We start from the raw sequence: 21,367 nt of genomic DNA on the forward strand, positions 1-21,367 counted from the left end.
CACTTTTCTATTATTGCATGCCCTTCAGAATCGGGACCTTTGATGCCAGGCCGCCACATTCTCGCTTTGACAGAATATGCTGGTTTTAAGAAAAGTTTCTTAACTGTGTAATTTCTGTCATTTGCATTACGAAGTGCAAGAGTCAATTCAGGTTGTATTTAAATGGACATAATTAATATTAGACCATTGTACTCACAGACATAAATACATTATTCCAGATCTTAATGCGTGGAGTGACGTTGAAGCTTCCTAGAAATGCATTGCTAATTATGTTCATTACAACTGGTAAACCATTAACCGCCCGGATGTTAGTCTGCAGTGCAAATCGGTAACTCTGCAGGGAAAAAAAACAATCAACAAATATTATTGCAACAGATGTAACACAACGGGCCTGCAACATTGCCTAAACAGCAACAAATATATTACATTTGGAATTGCTTTTTAGTCTGTACACGAGCTGCTGTTTTCTTATTTCTTTTCACTTTTGTTATTTGCAAAGCAAAACTAGCTGCCTACCAGGGATTCATAGGCTGAATTAACGCTCTGGATCGGCGTCTTCTCTCAATGTTTCTCTCTCTCGCTCTCTTTCTCTCTCATTCTATTGTTCTGATATATAAAAGTGTTTTACAATGGAGCAATCCCATTGGAACACTCTTAGCGAAAACAGGCCCTATGTCTTTGTCTCTCTATGGGTGAATGTTGCGTTGTCAGGTGTACATTTGGAAGAACCACTCCAGACATTTCCGGCAGCAGCACCAGATAAAACAAGCAACGATTTGGGCTTTTCTGTAGGCATGGGAAAGGCACTTGCCAGGCACTGCCCGAGTGGTATTAACAGGTAGCACTTGAGAGTACCTGGTCTGTACCTGGCAAATGCCTAGTACTTATACCAAAGCTAAAACCGTTGGCTTTGCCAATGCTTGTTTTAACTGGGCTTCATGGAGAACACGCATAGCGCTTATTACACCAGTAGCACGTTTACAACTCCTATTAAGTCATTAACTCTCAGAAAACACTGGCAGACACTGTGAATGCAAAGTTTGATAGCAAAGCTTGAGTAAACGAGCTCAAAGTGTTCCCACGAGGAAGCGTTTTGGGCAGAGGGGTGAGGAAACTATGTGGGAATGGCAATAAGGATTGGTATGGCAATGGGCAGGCAATGGGTGTGTAAATAACCCAAAAAAAACACCTACAAGCTTTGTGTTCCTCCGCATATGCAATTTTCCTTAACTGTACTCAAATGCAATAGTTTTGGCTTATAGGTGGCACAAGCACCACCTAATAGCCCAAACTAAAAACACAGATATTTTTAAGAAGGGGTAACAGGTGCTCTGTTTTATTTTATGGTTAAAAGTAAAATGGTAACATTAGAGACAGAAGCATCCATTCGAGGTCGGTCCAGCTTGGTGTTTGGAGACATGCATTGTGTCCTGAAGGACTGTCAGAATCACTGAGGGTGCACTAAAATACAGGGAGAGGTGATGGGGATGTAGACAGGTTCTGTGGGAGGCGCTGGGTTTTTGATCCACCTTGCAAGGGACTACAGGACCACGCTGAAGGCTTTCCAACTGTGTTTTATATTTTCTCAATTGTCAATTATTCGTGTTTGTGCTTACTGTAACACATGTGTGGGTTCAGAAGTAATATCTATTGCCAGCACACAAAAGTACACATTCCCTTGGTGCTTGCAGAAGAAACACACCATTGGTTTTAATCTACGCATGACCCGATCCCAATATGAGGGACATTTTGATAGACAACATGGCTTGTATTCTTAACCAAAGAAGCTATTGAAAAAGAAAATAATGTAACTGTGCTAAAATTGTAAATTGGCTCTTTTTAGAATTTGACAATGTTCATTTATAATGATCACTTCCACTGTTGTTTGCAGACATAAAAAGAATGTTACACTTGTTCTACTGAACAAGACACATTATCAAAGCATAGAAAAACCATACACATGATTTTCTGAAGGTTATCATTCGAAGACTGTCAGTGTGGTACACTTCAATTGTACTCTTTTGAAATGCCCCTAAGAGAAATGGAAAGGGCAACAATATCACCAGGAGGTTTCATGGTGCTTTGCAAAAGACAAAGAACATTTTGGGAATTGAAGTAAAACCACAGATGGCTTGATTTAGCTATGTGTAAAGTAGCATTTCCCTCTAAGACAAAGACATTTTCCTGGAGAAAAAGGTTTGCATTTGTGCTAATTTGCATACCCACAATGCCGTGCATGTGGCTCAGAACTGGAGGTGACCTTCCAGAGATGGCTACAAGGTGGTGTTATGGAATGTGTGACTTGGCTCAAATGAACTATCCTACAGTCACATTTCAGGTGAAAGAGTTTTTTCAAGCCCTTTAAACCCATCATAACTTTATTTTGTTTTTGTATAAATGCCTCATTGCTCCTAAGACTCTAGTGACACCAGGTATGTAGTTGTCTTGACAGCCTTGCAAAACATTTGTCTTTGGGTTGATTTAGCCATGTATAAAATAACACTGCCCTCAAAGACAATTTCCTGGACAAAATGATTTGCATTTGGGATCATTTCCATATCTACAATGCTTTGCTGATGTGGCTCACAAGCAGGGGTGGGCCTCCAGTGATGGGTCAAAAAGACAGTTCTAGCTTCAAACCTTTTTAAACCCACCTTAAGTATATTGGTGTTATATATATATTACACGGCCTGCGGTAGTGGCCGTGTAGTTATGGTTAAGTTGCTCAACCCATAGGAAGAGCATTTTTTGGGTAGCTTATAACTTTGGCCCCGCTGGACGAATCTTCACCATACTTTGCAAAGAAAGTATATGGCCCCCCCGGATTGATTTTGCAAAGTTTGGTGAGGTTTTGTCCGGGGGGGCTAAGTTATAGGGGGGGTTCAAAAATGTGCAGTTTTCCTCTTAGACCCAATGGAAAACAACTGTTGCTCACGCCTACAGCCCAAACCGCTGGACGGATTTTCACCAAATTTGCAGCACGAGTGGCGGCTTGGTCCCGAAAGCTTGCTTTTGTAAATTTGGTGTAGATGTGACCAGTAGTTTTCTTTTAAGAAACAGCTAAAAAGAAAGTAAAAACAATTCATGATATCTGGGTTCGGTCCGTGGACTTACTTCCCTGTTCGGTCTGCTGAAAGGCCTCCGATTCGTCCAGGGGCTGTCGTAATGTCTGCGGACATTGGATGCGCCCGTTGATTGCATAGTGAAAAAACATGAGCTGCATTAGATATTTTGAAACGGCACCCATATTGGGTTCGCGAACACCACCGTAGTCCATGGAAATCGCAGTAAAACCATATTTAAAAACACAACATTGCACTTGTCAAACTAATGAAACAATCTCTGAGGAGTTGAGGGGTGATGTGGATGGCATGCAATATGGCCATAAAAAGCAGAAAAACAGGTGGTTTTCCACCTGCGAAGTTCACTAAGAGTTCAGGGCCACCTTGTAATGTATGCAAACATCTGAGATGTTTGGGGGTATCCATACATATTTTTGCATTGCAGGGTTGGTTAAAAAGCGTTTTTTTCATGGCTTATAACTTTGGCGCCACTGAATGAAACTGCATGTAACTTTGTGATATTATTACATATCTGACCTTGAATGGTTCTACACAGTTTGGTGCTGTTTTGCCAAGAGGGAACAAAATTAGAGGGGTGGTCCCAAAATATTTAAAAGGCTTATAAATTTGGTGCCGTCTCACAAATCTGCACCAAGGTTTGCAAAAAACTTTAAGACCCAGATTTGAATGATTTTGCAAAGTTTGGTCGGATTTTGTGAAGATGGGGCAAAATTAGAGGGGGTGGCGTTTGAAAGTGGGCGCAAAGTTATAGGAGTATTTTATGTACGTACATTTTAACACTTTTCAAAAAATAAAACATGGACGGATTTGCAGCAAAGTCGTGCAAAGAGCATTAGCAAGGACCCGAAAGCATGGCTTTGCAAATGTATCAGTGTTTTATTTTTTTTAAATTGTCATAATGCAGGTACAAAAAAATAGTGATATACTTTTGGTGATTGGAGTTTAGCCTGTGGGCATGGGCAGTGACCAGATTGTCCGAGTCACTCAGACAATCTGGCTACTGGCCATGACCACGAAGGACTAGCAATGGGGTTAAAGTGGGCATGGCCACTAGGGACTGGCTATGTGGTAAAGTTTTTCAAAATCAAGATACGTTTGAATGGGAAAATAATCTTTGCCTGTGGCTAAAATTCTGCCCTTGGCTACAGCTCGGAGTGCTGCACAGTACTGCATCAACAGATCGCCGTGACTACCGACGCATACACTCTGAGACAATGCTAACGGCATATATTTACAGATGCTGCTGAACCAGGTGCCCACGTGGTCACCAGGCCACCCCTTCAAATCATTAACCACATTTATTGGCAACCATATGGCCCACAATCCACAAGCATTGAGGAAGACCCTAGAGAGTTGAAACACATGTCGGCTGACTTCTAACAATAAAAATAGCACCAGCAATGGTTTCCAAGACTGCTTTCTTAATCTTGTGGGATATATGTGCCCACTCAGCAGTACTTCCCCACATAACCTACTGCATTTCACGAAATACAGCTGTGAGCACCATTGCCTTACACCAAAACTGCGTTTTGCAGAGACAAACGGAGGGCTGCACTGTTTTGCAAGCGCCAATGGGCAAGATGGAACAGAAAGAACCCTGAGAAAGGCTACTAGGGTGTGTTCTTGTTTGTCTTAAAGAAATGGGAGTGAAAAAGCAGCGCTGTTTTGCTGCAAGCCAAAAATTACCATTGAAAAAGGGAATATTTGACCTTTAAAATGATGCCGCTCTGATGCTATTTTTCCTGGTTTTCATCAAACTGCTTTTATCAAAAAGACCCTGTCATGCCCAGCCATATTCATATTGTGCTCCATCAGAAAAGAGCCGTATTTCTGAATGACAGGCTGTGCCAGCCAAACTAGAGAAAATCAACAAAAGCTTTCCTTCAGCTACATGGGAAACGCTTACATTTTGCTACTAAATGTCAAAAAAAAAAATCACTGTTTGAAAAAAAAATCATACTTTCTGTGCACATGTCAATTTCATGAAGACTTTTGCATTGTATAGACTGTTCTGTTAAACAAGCTGACTACAGCTACAAAACCATGTGGGAATCCAGCTGGAAAACCGAATCTGAAAGGAATATGCCAGCTTTCACCACATGTGTCAGAATGGGCTTTTACAAACCAGAGAAAAAAAATGCCTGTTCTTAAAAAGTACCATGTTGAACAAAAACTTGTCTGTGCCTAGCAATGTAAAGCGGTTTGTTGCTGTGGAATATGTAAGGGACTTTTTTTTTCCAAGAGGTTTGTTTTGATTCAGGACTGTGACAATGAGACTGCCAACTGATGTTGAGGAAAATAAAATGGGTCTTTATTCAGACTTACAAAAATTGGATGAAAAGAAAATAAGCTTTTGTTCAGAATTGTTCAACCATCTCTTTCTCTGTGCTGAGTCTGGATTATTTCCAATTTCCTTGCAGGGAGTGGGTAAGGACTTCTGGCCAGGCTTCTCCTCCTAGTCCTCATACGCCCACCAGCCTTCAGTGCTTCCTGGTGTCCTGTCTGGTTCGACCTGCAACAAAGCCAAGAATGAGCACACTCTAGCCTTCCACTGCCGTCTTTAAATAGGTAAAACTCAACAGGCCAAACAGGGTTCACTTCCTTTATTAGTCTATATAAACCCTCCCAAGCCCCGCCCCTTTTTCCCTGAATGCATTGCACAGTATCACCATCACCATCCTCAACCTCCAGCCGCTCCCGGTCCCAGTCTCCTTTGACTAGGTAAGTGTTTAATAATATTTCCCTGGAGGGTTTTGTGTGTGTCTCTTGTAGCCTCGTGTTTGCTAGATTGTCAGGATCCTTGTTTACATAATCCGCGGCTCCGTGGCACTCAATGCCGCGGAGCTCCCTCGGTTCTCCCCGGCCGGGATAACCCCTCCTCTCCCTGTTCGCAGCCCCTTGACTGCTGCTGCTTGAGTCAAACGTCCGCGGTCTTGCTAATCTGCAAGCCGGTAACGTTCCGAATCGCGTGGGTCCACTTGGCGTTTCTTTTCTTTTGCGACCGCCGCCCGAATTGAATGTCCGCGGGTCTGCTAATCCGCAGACCCGCAGCGTTCCGACTCGCGGAAGGCCGCCAGAGATCTCCAACACTTTCTGATTAACGCCGGAGTCGGGTGCTGGCGTCTTTGTTAACCTGCAGAGAGGCGTTCCGATGCTGGCATGTCGTCCGTGTAGTTTCACACCAGAATTCTCATTTTGCTTTCCTCCAGGATATCCCGTTTCCGGTCCTCACCATTCACCCACCACGTGGTCTTCGGTGTCCTGAGTTCCCCCAGGGTGGAATTGTCCATCTTGCTTGTTACATACACCTCCCGAAGACTCCAGCCGGTCGGGCTGGTCCGGATTTCTGGACAGGTAATCTGGGACCAACTGGAAACCCGCTGGTCGGTGAATCGTTTCAAAACTGAATTCCTGCAGGGTCAGGAACCATCTCAATACTCGTTGATTTGAGTCCTTGTGTGTGGCCAACCATTGGAGCGGGGCATGATCCGTAAACACTATAAACTTTCTTCCAGCGAGGTAATACCTGAGTGTTTCAATCACCCATTTTATAGCGAGGCACTCCTTTTCTATGGTTGAATATCTTACCTCATGAGGCAAGAGTTTACGACTTATAAAGGCTACTGGCCGAAGATCCGTTTCAGTACCTTGGGATAGCACAGCCCCCATCCCTGTCCGGATGCGTCTGTTTGTACAGAAAAGTTTTCTTGGAAATTGGGACACCGTAGAACAGGTTGTGTTGAGATTATTTGTTTTAGTTCATTAAAGGCCTTACACGCTTCTTCATCTTTTAGCAGGTCACCCTTGTATGAGGACTTGAGAGCTTCCGTCAACGGGATTGCAATGGAGGAAAACAAAGGTATGAAACGCCTGTAATATCCAATGAATCCTAAAAATGCCCTGACTTGCTTCTTATTACTGGGCATAGGTAGGTTCCCTATTGCTTCGATTTTGTCCAACTGGGGTCGTATAACCCCGTCCCCGACGAGATATCCCAGGTATCGGGTTTGATTGGCTGCCAGTATTGTTTTCTTTGGGTTTATGTTAAGTCCTGCAGATTGTAGGGATTTTATAACTGCTGAGAGGTGACTTAGATGATCCTTCCAGGTTTTACTGTACACGATTATTTCATCCAGATATGCTGCACTGTAGCCGTGATGAGGAGCGAGAACCCGATTCATCAATGATTGAAAAGTTGCTGGGGCTCCATGCAAGCCAAATGGTAGAACAGTGAACTGGTATAGTCCTAAAGGGGTAGAAAAAGCAGTTTTGATTTTATCCTCTTTTCTTAAAGGAATCTGCCAATACCCCTTTGTCAGATCAATGGTACTAATGTATTTAGCAGTGCCTAATTGTTCGATAAGTTCATCAATTCGGGGCATGGGGTAGGCTTGATATGTAGAGATGTTATTCAACTGCCTGTAGTCCATGCAAAATCGTATACTTCCATCGGGTTTTGGGACTAGAACAATAGGGGACGACCAGTGGCTACATGATGGTTCAATTACTCCCAGGCGTAGCATTTCCTCCACTTCCGCTTGAACCGCTTTTCTTTTTGATTCTGGCAAACGATAGGGACGGACGCTTATGGTTTTTCCTGTTTGTTTCTATTTTGTGTTCTGCCAAGTGTGTTCTTCCAGGGTAGAAGGAAAACACATTATGTACAGGTTCAAGGTATTCCTTCATTTCTCTTTTTTCTTCTGGGTTGAACTGTTTTCCCCACTGTACAGAATTGAATGCAGATTCTTGGGTTATGCTTGTGGCTGCCTGTACTGCTTTGTCATTGGTTTTCCATTCCTTAAATAAGTTCACATGATCATTTTGTGTCTTTTCCTTTCGATTGGGTTGATCCACCAAGTAATTCACTGGTCCCAATACTGCTTTTATTTTATATGGCCCCCTCCATTGGGCCAACATTTTGTTCTGGCTAGTGGGCAGTAACACTAGTACCTGGTCCCCTACCTTAAACTGTCTTGCTCTGGTTTTCTGATTGTAGTATTTTTCCTGTGTTGACTGGGATCTACCCAGGTTTGTTTGTGCCATTTCCCTCATCTTACTTAAGATTATCCTGGAGTTCAATCACATAGTCGGTTAGGGTGGCAGGATCTTCTTGTTCTTCCCATTCTTCTTTTGCGATGTCCAGGATTGTTTTTGGTTGGTGTCCAAACGACAATTCAAATGGTGAGAACCCTGTTGAAGACTGAGGGGTATCCCTTAATACCATTAGAACCCAGGGTACTGCTCTGTCCCAGTTCTTTCCAGTAGGTGCTGTTACTTTCTTGAGCATTAGCTTAATTGTCTTGTTATAGCGCTCTACCAAACCATCAGTTTGGGGATGGTATATAGACGTGCGGATTTGTTTTATCTGTAGTTGTTGACATACCCTTCTCATTACTCCTGATACAAAATTCCGACCTTGATCTGTTACTATTTCTGAGGGTATTCCTACCCTGGCAAAAAATTTAATCAATTGGTTACATACTTGTATGGTACTTGTTCCTCTCATAGGAAAGGCTTCGGGATATCTGGTAGCGTAGTCTACCACTACCAACAGATATTGGTAACCGTGGCTACTGGGTTCTAGTGGGCCTACTATATCCATACCAATCCTAAAAAAAATGGTTCTTTAATCAATGGCATGGGTATTAATGGAGCTCGTCTCGGTTTAATTGGGTTTGATTTTTGACATGTTGGACATTCATCACAGTACTTTGCCACTTCCCTGTAAACCCCAGGCCAGTAAAATCGCTTCAAGATTTTAACTAGGGTTTTCTCCCTGGCCATATGTCCTCCTGTTTGGTCATCATGAGCTAGTCCCAATATGGGTTTTCTGAAACTCAGAGGTACTAGAAGTTGTTCCACCTCCTTTTCACCCGGAGTTTTTGTACCACGATAAAGAAGTCCTCGCTGTAATTTAAACCTTGGATAACTGGTTGTATCATTGGGGACCCTCATGGCTTGTTCGAGGACATACCTTAATGTTGGGTCAGTTAGTGTTTCACTTCTATATGAGACTCTTTTATCATCAGGTATCCAGTCTACGAGTGCATTGAAGCTTTCCACCCACCTCTGCTTTTCTTCCCTCACCTCCCTTCTAGTTTTTCTTGGTATTCTCCCACTATTCTCTTCAATATCTGTTTTTGAAAAAGGGGCCCTCCTTAACCATTCATTCTCTCTGACACAGTCATCAAAGTTGGGCAGGTCAGTCCCAATTAACACAGGAGCAGGTATATGAGGCATGATGGCTACCTCCATTGGTGTGCTGACCATGTTAACCTCTATGTTTACTTCTTTGGAAGGGTATGATCTTATGTCCCCATGCACACATTTTACTGAAATGTCTTGCTCCCTCACTTTTCCCAGTGCACTTACTTCTGGTCTGATGGCGGTTTGCTCGCTTCCACTGTCAACCAGACCTTGTCGGGGTACACCGTCCACTCGAACTTCTGCTGTGTAAGGCTCTCTTCTTCTTCTAAATTCCCGGTTCTGAATACAGCCAATCTCCATGGGTTCCGGTTTGTTCTTCCTTGGACAAAACCGGGCGATGTGGCCCCATTCCCCATTGTGGAGTTGGGTTTCCCGAAGCTTCTGTCGATAGACTTCCTCATCCACTCCCATCCTTTCTAGGATGGTCCTTTTTATTTCTGCGTAACTTGTGTCTCCATTGGGGTTGGATGCCTGGTATGCCCTTTGCATTGTGCCTGTAAGTAAAGGAGCTATGTAGTGACCCCATTTCTCCACCGGCCACTGGGAGTTTCTAGCCACTCTTTCTAAGTTAGTAAAAAAATAACCTGGATCCTTCCCAGCCTGGAATTTTTGTAGGACGTTGGAAGCTGCTGCGTTGCTCCTCTGTGGGCCACCACGGCTCCTGTTACTTTCGTCAGGGCATCCTGTGTGGCTGCTTGCAACTGTAGGGCTTGCTGTAGGGCTTGGCGATCTGTCTGGGCTTGGTGCCCCTGTACCTGCACCAGTTGCTGGAGCTGTTGTTGTCCATCGGCTAAGGCTTTGATGATAGTCTCCATTCCGTGTTTCTGGATCCCACCGCTGCCACCAAACTTTGTGACAATGAGACTGCCAGCTGATGTTGAGGAAAATAAAATGGGTCTTTATTCAGACTTACAAAAATTGGATGAAAAGAAAATAAGCTTTTGTTCAGAATTGTTCAACAATCTCTTTCTCTGTGCTGAGTCTGGATTTTTTCCAATTTCCTTGCAGGGAGTGGGTAAGGACTTTTGGCCAGGCTTCTCGTCCTAGTCCACATATGCCCACCAGCCTTCAGTGCTTCCTGGTGTCCTGTCTGGTTCGACCTGCAACAAAGCCAAGAATGAGCACACTCTAGCCTTCCACTGCCGTCTTTAAATAGGTAAAACTCAATAGGCCAATCAGTGTTCATTTCCTTTTTTAGTCTATATAAACCTTCCCAAGCCCCGCCCCTTTTTCCCTGGATGCATTGCACAGTATCACCATCCTCAACCTCCAGCCGCTCCCGGTCCCAGTCTCCTTTGACTAGGTAAGTGTTTAATAATATTTCCCTGGAGGGTTTTGTGTGTGTCTCTTATAGCCTCGTGTTTGCTAGATTGTCAGGATCCTTGTTTTCATAATCCGCGGCTCCATGGCACTCAATGCCGCGGAGCTCCCGCGGTTCTCCCTGGCCGGGATAACCCCTCCTCTCCCTGTTCGCAGCCCCTTGACTGCTGCTGCTTGAGTCAAACGTCCGCTGTCTTGCTAATCTGCAATCCGGTGATGTTCTGAGTCGCGTGGGTCCACTTGGCGTTTCTTTTCTTTCGCGACCGCCGCCCGAGTCGAATGTCCGCGGGTCTGCTAATCCGCAGACCCGCAGCGTTCCGACTCGCGGAAGGCCGCCGGAGATCTCCAACACTTTCTGATTAACGCCGGAGTCGGGCGCTGGCGTCTCTGTTAACCTGCAGAGAGGCGTTCCGATGCTGGCATGTCATCCGTGTAGTTTCACACCAGAATTCTCATTTTGCTTTCCTCCAGGATATCCCGTCTCCGGTCCCCACCATTCACCCACCACGTGGTCTTCGGTGTCCTGAGTTCCCCCAAGGTGGAATTGTCCATCTTGCTTGTTACAAGGACGAAAGAAAATAAAACTAAAACTGTCAAACTGCATGGGCTGGAGTTGGCAAGCTCCCAAAACAGGTTATTCCAGTTGGTCAGAGCTAAGGCTTCCCCCAAATGGAGCCACCAGAAACTTCCAGGACAGGAAAGTGATAATTGCTAGGTTGGAAAACTTTAACTTACCACAACAAAGAAAGTTCACATACTAATCAGACTTGGGTTTGAGCTGAGCCATCTTACAATGGAACTCCTAGGACACGGATGGGCGAAGTGAAAAATCGCACTTCCTTGTGCCTTTTACCAGAAGCCTCAAAGGAAATCTCTGTGACAGTGCTGGGTTGAGGGTGTAGCCCTGAAGCCATGCCCATATATGGGGAACAATGCTGACATTTGCCTCCAAGGACTATCTATTAATAAAAATGTTAAAGACTTTTATCTCTGCAGCAGGACTTTTCAGAAATGCGAAACGTTAACCGTTTAAATGTGATTTTATGGGCTTTAATTTAAGATGTCATAGACTTCATGGGGAATAGAAATGGCAGAGAATTGGGTATTATAAGGAAAGTATCCACAATGCCATTGCGAATGTTCTTATGATAATCCACACCCATGCATAAAGTTATAGAATTCTAGGCCGAAACTTTCATAATCAAAATTACTTATAAGTATTAAAAGGGCAAAACAATGTCTCACAAACTAGAGGATTGGACGGCTATGCTCTACACAAAATATGTAACCCGCTTATGTAATTAGTTAAGATGCTTCAACTGTATAAATGTATCATATATGGAAAAACTGGATTTTAGCTAAAGTAACTGTGGGAGGTTTTGAACATTGTAAAACTCACATCATAAATCATTCTGCCCTTGAAATCCAACCAGCTGAGAGTGAGGCGGGGACTATCACCTCTGACCAATAAAGTGGTTTAGAGGCGTGCTTAGCTAAGCCTGCACTACCATATACTTCTATGATGTCACTATGCATTATAAATAAGAGTCCCTGACAGAACTCTAGGCATCCTCTCCTGAATTTGCTGCGCCAGCGTTCCTGATCTTCCACATTCATCCCACCAGACTCCAGATGCTACTGAAAGGCCAAAAGCAGAGCTGACCCTACTCCTCTAAGGACAAAGCATAGCTGAGCTATCGCAGCAAGGCCTCAATCCTGAAACCCCACTAAGAATCCCAATACCCAAAGGGAGAAGCAGTGGTATTTATGTTGGGAAGCATCCTGATACCAGGATTGCTTGCTGCCCACTAACTGCTTGCCCACTAACTGCATCCAGCGGTACCTGTGCCATCCAGTGACCCGAATTGCCCAGCTGTACTTGCCATCTGGTGACCAGAATTGCCCAGCTGTTTGCTGTAAGGCGCGCCCGCCCTGTGGTGACCAGACCCAGTTGGCCGTTCCATAACTTCAATCCTAAGTGTGGAATGTGAGTATCTCCCCTTCACAGAGAATAGTCTCCCTATCTTGACCCTTTTGTCTGTATTACACTCTCTAAGCAATCATATTTATACCCTGGTAACTTGTTAAAACTAGTACAATTCTCTGTGCACCCTGTCCTTGATTTCTAAGTGCTAGCACCATCTCTCTTTTCATTTCTGCCTGGTGTAATTCATAAGCCCTTAGTTATATTTTTAGTAATCAAACTAATTTCCAGTTAAAGTTGAGCACTGGGGTTATAAGGTTCACCTCACGAATAAACCTTGGAGCTTACTGTGTTCCTCTTTAACAATATAGTCTAGATAATTTAGTTTATTATTTGCCTTTCTTTCAAAACCGAAGTTTTCATTTTAAGTGCTCTATTTTTCCTGAAACTGAACCCAATTCCACCCCCGAAAATCTCATCCAAATCTTCATCTACCACCATTATTTCACTTTGGTATTGTCCCTGCGATATAAATCTGTCCCCCAGACCAAGAACCGCATTGCGATTTTCAGTATTTCACCCATTTTCATTAAAAAAACGTTTGGGTCATTTTAAACGGGAATTGAGAAAATTGCAACTTTCCAACGTGTCATTCGGCTGCAGCATGTTCTAACTTTCCACTCATTTTCAAATTGTATGCTTCTTGTTCATCCATTGCATTGTGATTACTAGTGTTTCTGCATTCCTGTTGTTGGGAGAAATCATATTTGCCTCACACATTTAACCGCATATTAATTATTTATTTGTTAATTTCCGAGTGTCATCTCATGCCTTTGCAAAGGGTTTAAAATCCTTCTGTGAGGGAAGGTCGGATTTTGATTCTGTTTTCTGCCCCCCTATTCGTGACTACCTGCTGCTTCTTTCGATCCACTCAGAATCTGATTATTTGTGGGTTGAGGGAACATTGCAGGGGGTAACCTTAACTTGGGTGCTATCTATCCAAATTCAAAAAGTACTCCTATTCACTTGTGCTTTGTATACATTCTACTAGAAGGTTAACCAAGCGCATTGCTTACGTTTCCATTGTCATTATCACCCTATTGGTTATTGGTGCCCCATATTAAAATTTGCGTGATTTTTGTGAACTTTAAAAATAAATAAATATTGGATTTTCACCAACCGGCCTGGTCCATTTTGACCCGGTATTTGTAAAAGGGGGTGTGAGTCAGGTCGGATACCGGCTCAATTTGAATTCAATTAAATTAAAGAAAAAGCATTCCTGTTGAGCACCACATCTCAGGTCAAGACCAAGTGTCCTGGTCCAGTGCGTAACGCCTGATTGCAATTCTTAACAGATTGGGGCTCGTAGCCGGGATTGGGTTTTGGTTGCCACACGAGGCAGTCTAGCACAGCAGACTAACCTCCGGTTGGAATACTGTGTGACACTGTACAAGTGCCTCCCCAAAACAAATACTCTAAGTACCGGTCCTGTGTATAAAATTATAGCTAAATCAACCCCAAAATAGACAGAAAGCAACAGAATACAGGTTACCCTTACATAAATAAATAAATTAATAAAGAAAGAACATTTCCAAAATGACTGTTTCAGTAGAGATCAATATGGCTAGGGAGCACCTTCTGCACAAGTTCTTTGTAAGAGGTGAATGGCCAGAAACAAGACGAAAAAGTCTGGCTAGAAAAAATAACACAACAGGTCACCGCCATGAACCTGGATATGTGGTAGTACGGTGTCCTATTACACCAAGCATTTAGTGAGTTATATATGACCCCAAAAAGTAAAGAGGAGCAAATTAAAAATTTCAGAATCGCGGCCTACATGTATCTCCACATGGAAGTGATGCGATGCGGGAAAAGCATGAGGAAAACACAACTCTTACGCGGAATCAATCTGAACTATTACATAAAATCCAGACGGAACTAAAATTAGCAAAAACAAAATTACAAAAGAGCCTCAATTTGGAGGTAGAATCTGTAAATTACATTCTAAAGCTAAAAGAGGACCTGGTTCTCCGACAGCAAAATAATGCAGATCAAGAGACCCAATTATATGAATTGAAAGAGGAGTGTAGCGAAAAGGTTGACTCTCTGCAAGAGAGTCGACAGAAGTTAAATCAACAAATAAACTATAATAGAGCCTGCACAGAGCAGATAGTTACTCTACAAGATCAGCTAAAAAGATTGGAAGAGAAAAATAGTAAATTAATCATGAGAGATCTCCACTCGCAAGCAGAATTTGATGTAGAGTGACAGAAATTAGGCGCCATAACACAACAAAGGGATATCCTGGCTGAACAAGGGTGTGCTCTGTATCAGGAGAAAGAAGCCCTCCACCAGGAAATGTGTAATTTAAAAACTAATCTGGAGAGAAGGGAGTCAGACCTTCAGGGACTGACTGGCCTAAAAGAAGAATATGATAAAATAATGGGATTTAGGAGCCAAATGGAACAAGACCTCGAGCAGGCCTTAAACGCTCTAAATGTGCAGAAAAGGGAGGTTCTCCTCCTGCAACAGAAATTGTCTCATTGTTCCCAAACCATATCGGAAGCGCAGAGAGACAATAAGGCCCTCTGTGAGAAGAAAAAGGGGCTCCGCCAGCAGATAATAGCTCAAGTGCGAGTCATAGAGGCCAGTAAAACCCTAATAGCCAAGAAAAAGGCTCAGATCTTTGCCTATTATCAAGAGATAGGGGCTGAGAAAGAAAAACTAGCGAGGTTGGAAAAAGAGCATCCTAGATCTAATACAAACTGCAGGGACCCCGAACAGGTAGAGAGGGACAGGGCAACCCCTGATTATAGTATGATGACCTCTGTACAAAGGGACCAAACCCATTTAACACTTTGTGCACTGCTGACTTCATGGTTCACAGAAACCCCCAAGGGGCGTGCAAGGCGGCCTACAATTTGCAGTGCGGGGAAGACCAGGCACCATGAGAATGTGTGCAGGAGCTAAAACGCGCCTTTGCACAAACCACTAGGAGGGTGCGCACAGATAGCAGGGAGTTTATAACTACTTTCGTTCATGCGCTCCCCAAATATATCATGACCCAGCTGGTGAAGGATTTCCATGACAAAAGATCTCTGGACTGGGTAATAGAGCAGGCAATCTGCATTTATGAAGTACAAAAACCTGCAGAAAATAAAAATTCTGGGTAAAAACCCCAAGACAGCCAACACCCCTGCTGCTGCTAAGGTAGCAGAGGTGAAGGATGCCCCCATTTTAGACCTAGAGATGGGGGAGCCTAAAAATGTACCTACACAAAATCAGCAAAATCAGAGATCCAGATGGCCTTCAGGCCAATCACAAGCAGGTGGCGGTCAGGGGGGTAATCCCACCAATGGGACCCCTAAATCCCCTGATTATATAGGTCCCAGATACAAGGGCAACCGGCCCATCTTGGGGTATGTTTGGACTCCCCCAGCCCAATGGGGGGATCCAAAGAGGTAAGTACTGCCCCGGGAAACTACCCTCCTAACCTCCACCAGGATGGCAGTAATTCCCCAAATGCTGGGTTAAGTTTCTTTCCCCGGTACCATCAAAACCCCAACCTGCAGGACAACCCTCCTTTGTTTCCCTGCTTTCAGGAAACCAGACAACCCAATCCGGGAGAGGGGAAGCCAAGGGTGGAGGGTTACAAAAATTCATAATATCCAGGGTACTGCGGGAGAAGGGATAGTTACCCTTCCCGTGATTCACCTAAATCTGAACAGAGACTCCGGTACCAGCCGGAACGGGTGTTCCAACTGGAGCGCCAGGTCCAGAACCTTACCCAGGATCTGGGTCGCATGTTGAGGGCTCAACAGAACCCTCAGATGAACATAGCAGCGCAGAACCCCACAAATCAAGGGTCTGGCACTCCAGAACAATGACTGGAAGGGAACCCTGACAACTCACCGGTTCCAGAGGGGGTTGTAAAGTCCTAGAGGAAGCTTCCTTCCTCGCTCGTGAAAAGCCCTGGAAACCCAGGAACCGGAACAAAAATCTCTTGCCCCCTAAAATCTGCAACCCAGGGAACAGAGGGTGGGTAGGAGAAATATACAGCAAAAAGGCCCACTTTGTGGAGGAAGTTAGTGTCCTCCAGTTTGAAGGTGAAGAATCCTCAGAGGATTCTGGGAAAACCATCTTCTCCTTCAGGGACGGGGGAACTCCTCCCAAAGAAAAATGGGTCCCAAGAGACCTAAATGAAGACTGGGTGGGCCTGGGGACTGATTCAGAATCACCCATCCTTGAACACCGGAATGAATATCCAGAGAATCAAATATTAAAAGAGGGAATTCCAAACCTCACAAACCAATTCTGGGGGCTGCCTCCTCCAAAAATGGGAGGGAGGGGCAACCCAGAATCAGAAAAAGGGGAGCCCGAAACTCCCCAAAATATCAGAATGTCATATTTTGCTTTGAGATTCCCAAACTCCAACACAGAATTATGCCCAAACTACCCCTGTGTCGGAGTCTAAAAAAAAAGAAATTGACCCCCCAGCTTGCCCATTACTTTTGTCCATTGGAGGAGAAGGAGGGTAGATTTTATGCCCCAGTCCAAGTGCAAGGGCAATGTACATTTGCAGCGCTGGTGGACACTGGATCCCAAGCCACTCTTCTGTCAAAAAGGACCTTTAAGCAGCTAAATTCCGCAAGGGGGTAGAGATACCAGATCCCTCACACCCCTTTTCCTGGACAACTCCACAACTTCGACGGGAATGAAATTCCTGTCGAGTGGACTGCGGATTTGGAAATAAAAATTGGGAGACACAAAGTGAAACACCCGGTCATAGTCGTGAGGGCACACCATGTCTACTATGGAATGACATCCTGCATAGGATGTCCCCCTTAATAGACTGTGTGAACAAGGTCCTCTGGACTCAGACTAACAGGCCAATACAATTTAAACAGAGTGCCAACCATGTTATTTTAAATGGCACATGCCACATGGTTGAACAAAAACCTGATCATATTGAGTTTCATTTCCTGAACAATCAAATTCCTGACGTGCCAGTAATTGCTGTAGGACAACAAACTGGTGATGAGAACTCATCTCCATTCCTGAAAATCAACCTTCCTTCCAGTTTCAAGTGGCATTCCACATTGGAAGAAAATACTTTGAAATTCTATACCAATTCACAATCTGAAAATCCCAATTCTATAGCCAAAATTGATAATAAACCAGCACAAAGCGTAAATGGCATTCAGAAGAAGGGAGAACAGCTCTTCTTCCCGATTCAGTTAATTGATGGCAAGGAGTCTGTTCTCGCCCGAGTTGACTTGAATAGCGAAGAAAGCTTCATCAGCAAAGTATTATTCAGGAAACTCCCAAAAAACCAGACCTTGCCCATTGTGGAGTCAGTTTATCAGTGGGTATGGTGCCTGGAATTCCCAGCTCCAAACATCTTCTGCTTAGCAGTTGTATGCTAAAAAATGTATATAGGTGACAAAAGCATAGAACATAACTGTTGGGTCGTGCGAGGTGTTCCTTCCAACTTTTACATGAGCAGTCATATCCTCAACTGACTCGAAATTAATTTGGATCCCAGTTATTGCCAAGCCGGGTCCCAACTGGAGAGTAAATCTCAGGGCCCTGCCAGTCCTAAAGAAAGCCTTCCAGTCAGCCCCATTGCTACCGTAGGAAATTGAAGTTAAAAAATGGAGAAGAGGTCACCATCCCAGGCCTAGCCTACAGAATCTGCATCCCCAAAGGAGAACTGACAGAAGAGAAATGGGTCCATATTTTTCAGTAAAAAAGTTATCACCCTAGGCACACCTTGCAGCTTATTGAGGAGTCAAGAGAGAATCAAATAGAGGAGACCTCTGAAGAATAAGAACCAGACAAAGAAGAACCAGAAGGGAACACATAGATTTATAGGTATAATTATTTAACAGGGAGTATTTTTCTTCATTGTCATTTGTCATTATTGAATGCATGTGTGTCCCACTGCTGTCATCCTTCCGGGGGGGTGGGGGGGGCAGTTAGTGGGGAAAATGTATTCTTTATTTTATCGATTTGTACTGGTTGTACCTATTCATAACCAAGGAGGACCTCCCCGGGGTCCTGGAAAGGAGAAATTGAAGAAGATCTGGGGGTGTTGCTCAACACCATAAAGAAAGATCCAAGGGAAAGCTGTGGGTGTCGCTCCATACTACAACTAGAGGCAACGGGAGGATCGTGGAGAACCGCTCCCTGATGAAGAAAGGACTACACCTGATGAATCCTGTTTTGCCCACACGATGAAGCCCACTTTCCCCTACTCTCCCTCGACAAGGAATCTCAGAAGTGTCGGGGGGTTTGTGGGATATATTTACCCACTCAGCAGTACTTCCCCACATCACCGAGCTGCATTTCAGCAGAAACAGTAAAATGGCTGCGCTGGCTCCTGTGAGCACCATTGCCTGACACCAAAACTGTGTTTTGCAGCGACAAAAGAAGGGCTGCACTGTTTGGCCAAGCACCATTGGGCAAGATAGCAGCCACCAACTGGAACTTGCTCCCTCCCACAATCAGAAGCATTGAGTCCCACGCCGCCTTCAGAAAAGCAATCAAAACAATACTGTTTGTATATCACCTAAGTCAGTAAATCAGCACTTCATCTGCATCTCATGTCTAAACTACCACTGTACTGTGCAATACCTCAAGTATCTCCTGTTTGTCATCCATTACTTACAAGCCCACCCTGTTAGGCATATGTAATCCATGCATTGCCTCGTACTTTGTAACTAAGACACTTTTTTGAAACAGCGACTCGATGCCTCCGGGCTGCAAGGCGCTTTACAAACACAATAAATAAATAAATAAAGATGGAACAGGAAGCACCCCGAGAAAGGCTACTAGGGTGTGTACTTGTTTGTCTTAAAGAAATGGAGTGAAAAAGCAGCACTGTTTTGCTGCAAGCCCAAAATTCCCATTGAAAAAGGAAATATTTCACTTTTAAAATGATGCCGCTCTGATGCTATTTTTCCCGGTTTTCATCCAAGTGCTTTTATCAAAAAGACCCTGTCATGCCCAGCCATATTCACGTTGTGCTCCATCAGAAAAGAGCCTTATTCCTGAATGACAGGCTGTGCCAGCCAAACCTGAGAAAATCAACAAAAGCTTTCCTTGAGCTACACGGGAAACACTTACATTTTGCTACAAAATGTCCAAATAAAATCACTGCTTGAAAAGAAAATCATAGCTTTCTGTGCACATGTCAATTTCATGAAGACATTTGCCTTGTACAGACTGTTGTGTGAAACAAGCTGACTACAGCTACAACACCATGTGGGAATCCATATGAAAAGCAAAACCGAATTTGAAAGGAATATGCCAACTTTCACCACGTGTCAGAATGGGTTTTTACAAACCAGAGAAAAAAAATGCCTGTTCTTAAAAAGTACCATGTTGAACAAAAACCTGTCTGTGCCTAGCAATGTAAAGGGGTTTGTTTCTGTGGATATACAGGGGATGTTTTATCCAACAGGCTTGTTTTGATTCAGGACAAAATAAAAGAAAAAGAAACAGTTAAACTGCATAGGCTGGAGTTTGCAAGCTCCCAAAACAGGTTATTCCAGTTGGTCAGATCTAAGGCTTTCCCCAAATGTACTCATCATAAACTTCCAGGACACGAAAGTGATAATTGCCAGTTTGGAAAACTTTGACTTACCATGACAAAGAAAGTTCACATACTAATCAGACTTGGGTTTGAGCTGAGCCATCTTACAATGGAACTCCTAGGACACGGATGCGCGAAGTGAAAAATCACACTTCCTTGTGCCTTTTACCAGAAGCTTCAAAGGAAATCTCTGTGACAGCGCTGGTTGAGGTCGTAGCCCTGGAAAGCCATGCCCATATATAGGGAACAATGCTGACATTTGCCTCCAGGGACTATCTATTAATAAAAATGTTAAAGACTTTTATCTCTGCAGCAGGACTTTTAAAAAATGCGAAACGTTAACCGTTTAAATGTGATTTTATGGGCTTTAATTTAAGATGTCATAGGGCCTCATTACACGGACGGCGGTAAGGGTTAACGGTCACCGTTAATGGCAACGGTGACCGTTAACCCTTACCGCCGTACTACGTGGTCCCGGTATTTTACCGGCATGAGCCATGGCGCTAATAGCGCCATGGCTCACCGCCTACCGTGTAATGAGGCCCATAGACTTCACTGACCCATGGGGAATAGAAATGGCAGAGAATTGGCTATTATAAGGAAAGTATCCACGATGCCATTGCGAATGTTAATACTTACATCCCTTATGATAATCCACACCCATTTATAAAGTTATAGAATTCTAGGCCGAAACTTTCATACTCAAAATTACTTAAAAGTATTAAAAGGGTGAAACAATGGGCCTCATTACACGGTAGGCGGTGAGCCATGGCGCTATCAGCGCCATGGCTCATGCCGGTAAAATACCGGCACCGCCTTGGCGGAAAGGGGATTTACCGCCCCATTCCAAGGTTGGAGGGGCGGTAAATCCCCTTTCCGCCATTGCCCTTCCCCATTCCCATTTCTGCCCCATAGGGCTCTATGGAAATGGGGAAGGCGCTAATTACGGCACCGCAATTTTGCTCCGAGGTCCCTTAGCGGGTTGGATTTTAACGCCTGCAAGAAGCAGGCGTTAAATCCTCCAAACCGCAAAGGGACCACGTAGTACGGCGGTAAGGGTTAACGGTCACCGTTGCCATTAACGGTGACCGTTAACCCTTACCGCCGTCTGTGTAATGAGGCCCAATGTCTCACAAACTGGAGGATTGGGCGGCTATGCTCTACAGAAAATATGTAACCCGCTTATGTAATTTGTTAAGATGCTTCAACTGTATAAATGTATCATATATGGCAAAA

At 44.0% G+C, this 21,367-nt stretch overlaps 1 protein-coding gene across 1 annotated transcript in view; it reads right to left on the reverse strand.

The window, feature by feature from the left end:
- The window catches only part of LOC138583117 (ATP-binding cassette sub-family A member 9-like), a 2,332,105-nt gene that overhangs the window by 1,098,335 nt on the left and 1,212,403 nt on the right, over positions 1 to 21,367 (reverse strand). The window contains exon 22 of the mRNA XM_069655077.1: positions 197 to 334. Coding sequence (XP_069511178.1) covers positions 197 to 334 — 138 coding nt within the window. The remainder of the gene's footprint in view (positions 1 to 196; positions 335 to 21,367) is intronic.

Source organism: Ambystoma mexicanum, chromosome 3q, assembly GCF_040938575.1.
Source record: "Ambystoma mexicanum isolate Mex_15411 chromosome 3q, UKY_AmexF1_1, whole genome shotgun sequence".
In the NCBI taxonomy this organism is placed as follows: Eukaryota; Metazoa; Chordata; class Amphibia; order Caudata; family Ambystomatidae; genus Ambystoma; species Ambystoma mexicanum.